This window comes from Bactrocera latifrons, unplaced genomic scaffold (genome assembly GCF_001853355.1).
Source record: "Bactrocera latifrons isolate USDA-ARS-PBARC rearing strain unplaced genomic scaffold, ASM185335v1 scaffold_635, whole genome shotgun sequence".
Classification (NCBI taxonomy): Eukaryota; Metazoa; Arthropoda; class Insecta; order Diptera; family Tephritidae; genus Bactrocera; species Bactrocera latifrons.
In genome coordinates, this window is record NW_017537307.1 from 6,416 (window position 1) to 7,099 (window position 684).

At 32.2% G+C, this 684-nt stretch overlaps 1 protein-coding gene across 1 annotated transcript; it reads right to left on the minus strand.

The window, feature by feature from the left end:
- Positions 1–218: 218 nt before the first annotated feature.
- On the minus strand, positions 219–654 carry LOC108975314 (the record flags this gene model as incomplete). The annotated part of the gene is given in 1 exon segment (XM_018943701.1): positions 219–654. A coding segment is annotated over 1 exon segment (353 nt), but the record flags the coding sequence as incomplete, so codon positions are not given.
- Positions 655–684: the final 30 nt, after the last annotated feature.

Sequence of the window (684 nt, forward strand, 5' to 3'; positions counted from 1 at the left end):
TGATATTTCATATGCATCCGACGACCCAATTAATGGGGAAAGGATTCGGACAGCACTTTGTACATATTTTGGTAAGTATATGTGTATATGGTATCACAATGTCTACATTTTGCACCATTACATTTACATTAAATCAAAGATAAAGTTGTACACACCAAACAATATTTAATTTTATTTTCAATATATTATTTTCCATATAAAAACTCAACGTTAAACATTTTCAAAATATAAAATATATTAATTTATTATTTTTATTTATTTAGAAACTCCAGTAATCGTTTATTAGTTTCCTTAGAGTATTTCATATACTCTTCCATCTTTGCGGTTTTTTTGTTGTCGTTTTCAACCATTTTTTTTTTGTCAAGTCCATAATTTCTTTGTTGCTTTCAATGGATTCTTGACTTACTTTCTCCAGCTGTTTTTCAATTTTTTCAAATGTTTTTAATATAATGCTCTGAAAATTATTTCTTCTTTTATTATCAGAATCACTCGGCTCGGGAGACGGTACTGGCAGCGAAGAAGTATCGGTTGGCGACATCGGCATCGCTGAGGGCGATGGTAGGCATACCGGTGATGACAATGGAGATGCAGCAACAAATGTACAAGACGCAGCCGTTTTCACAGAAATTTGGAGTGGATCGGAGTTAGTAGAGCCTTTTTAAAAATGTATATATGTGTCTAAAT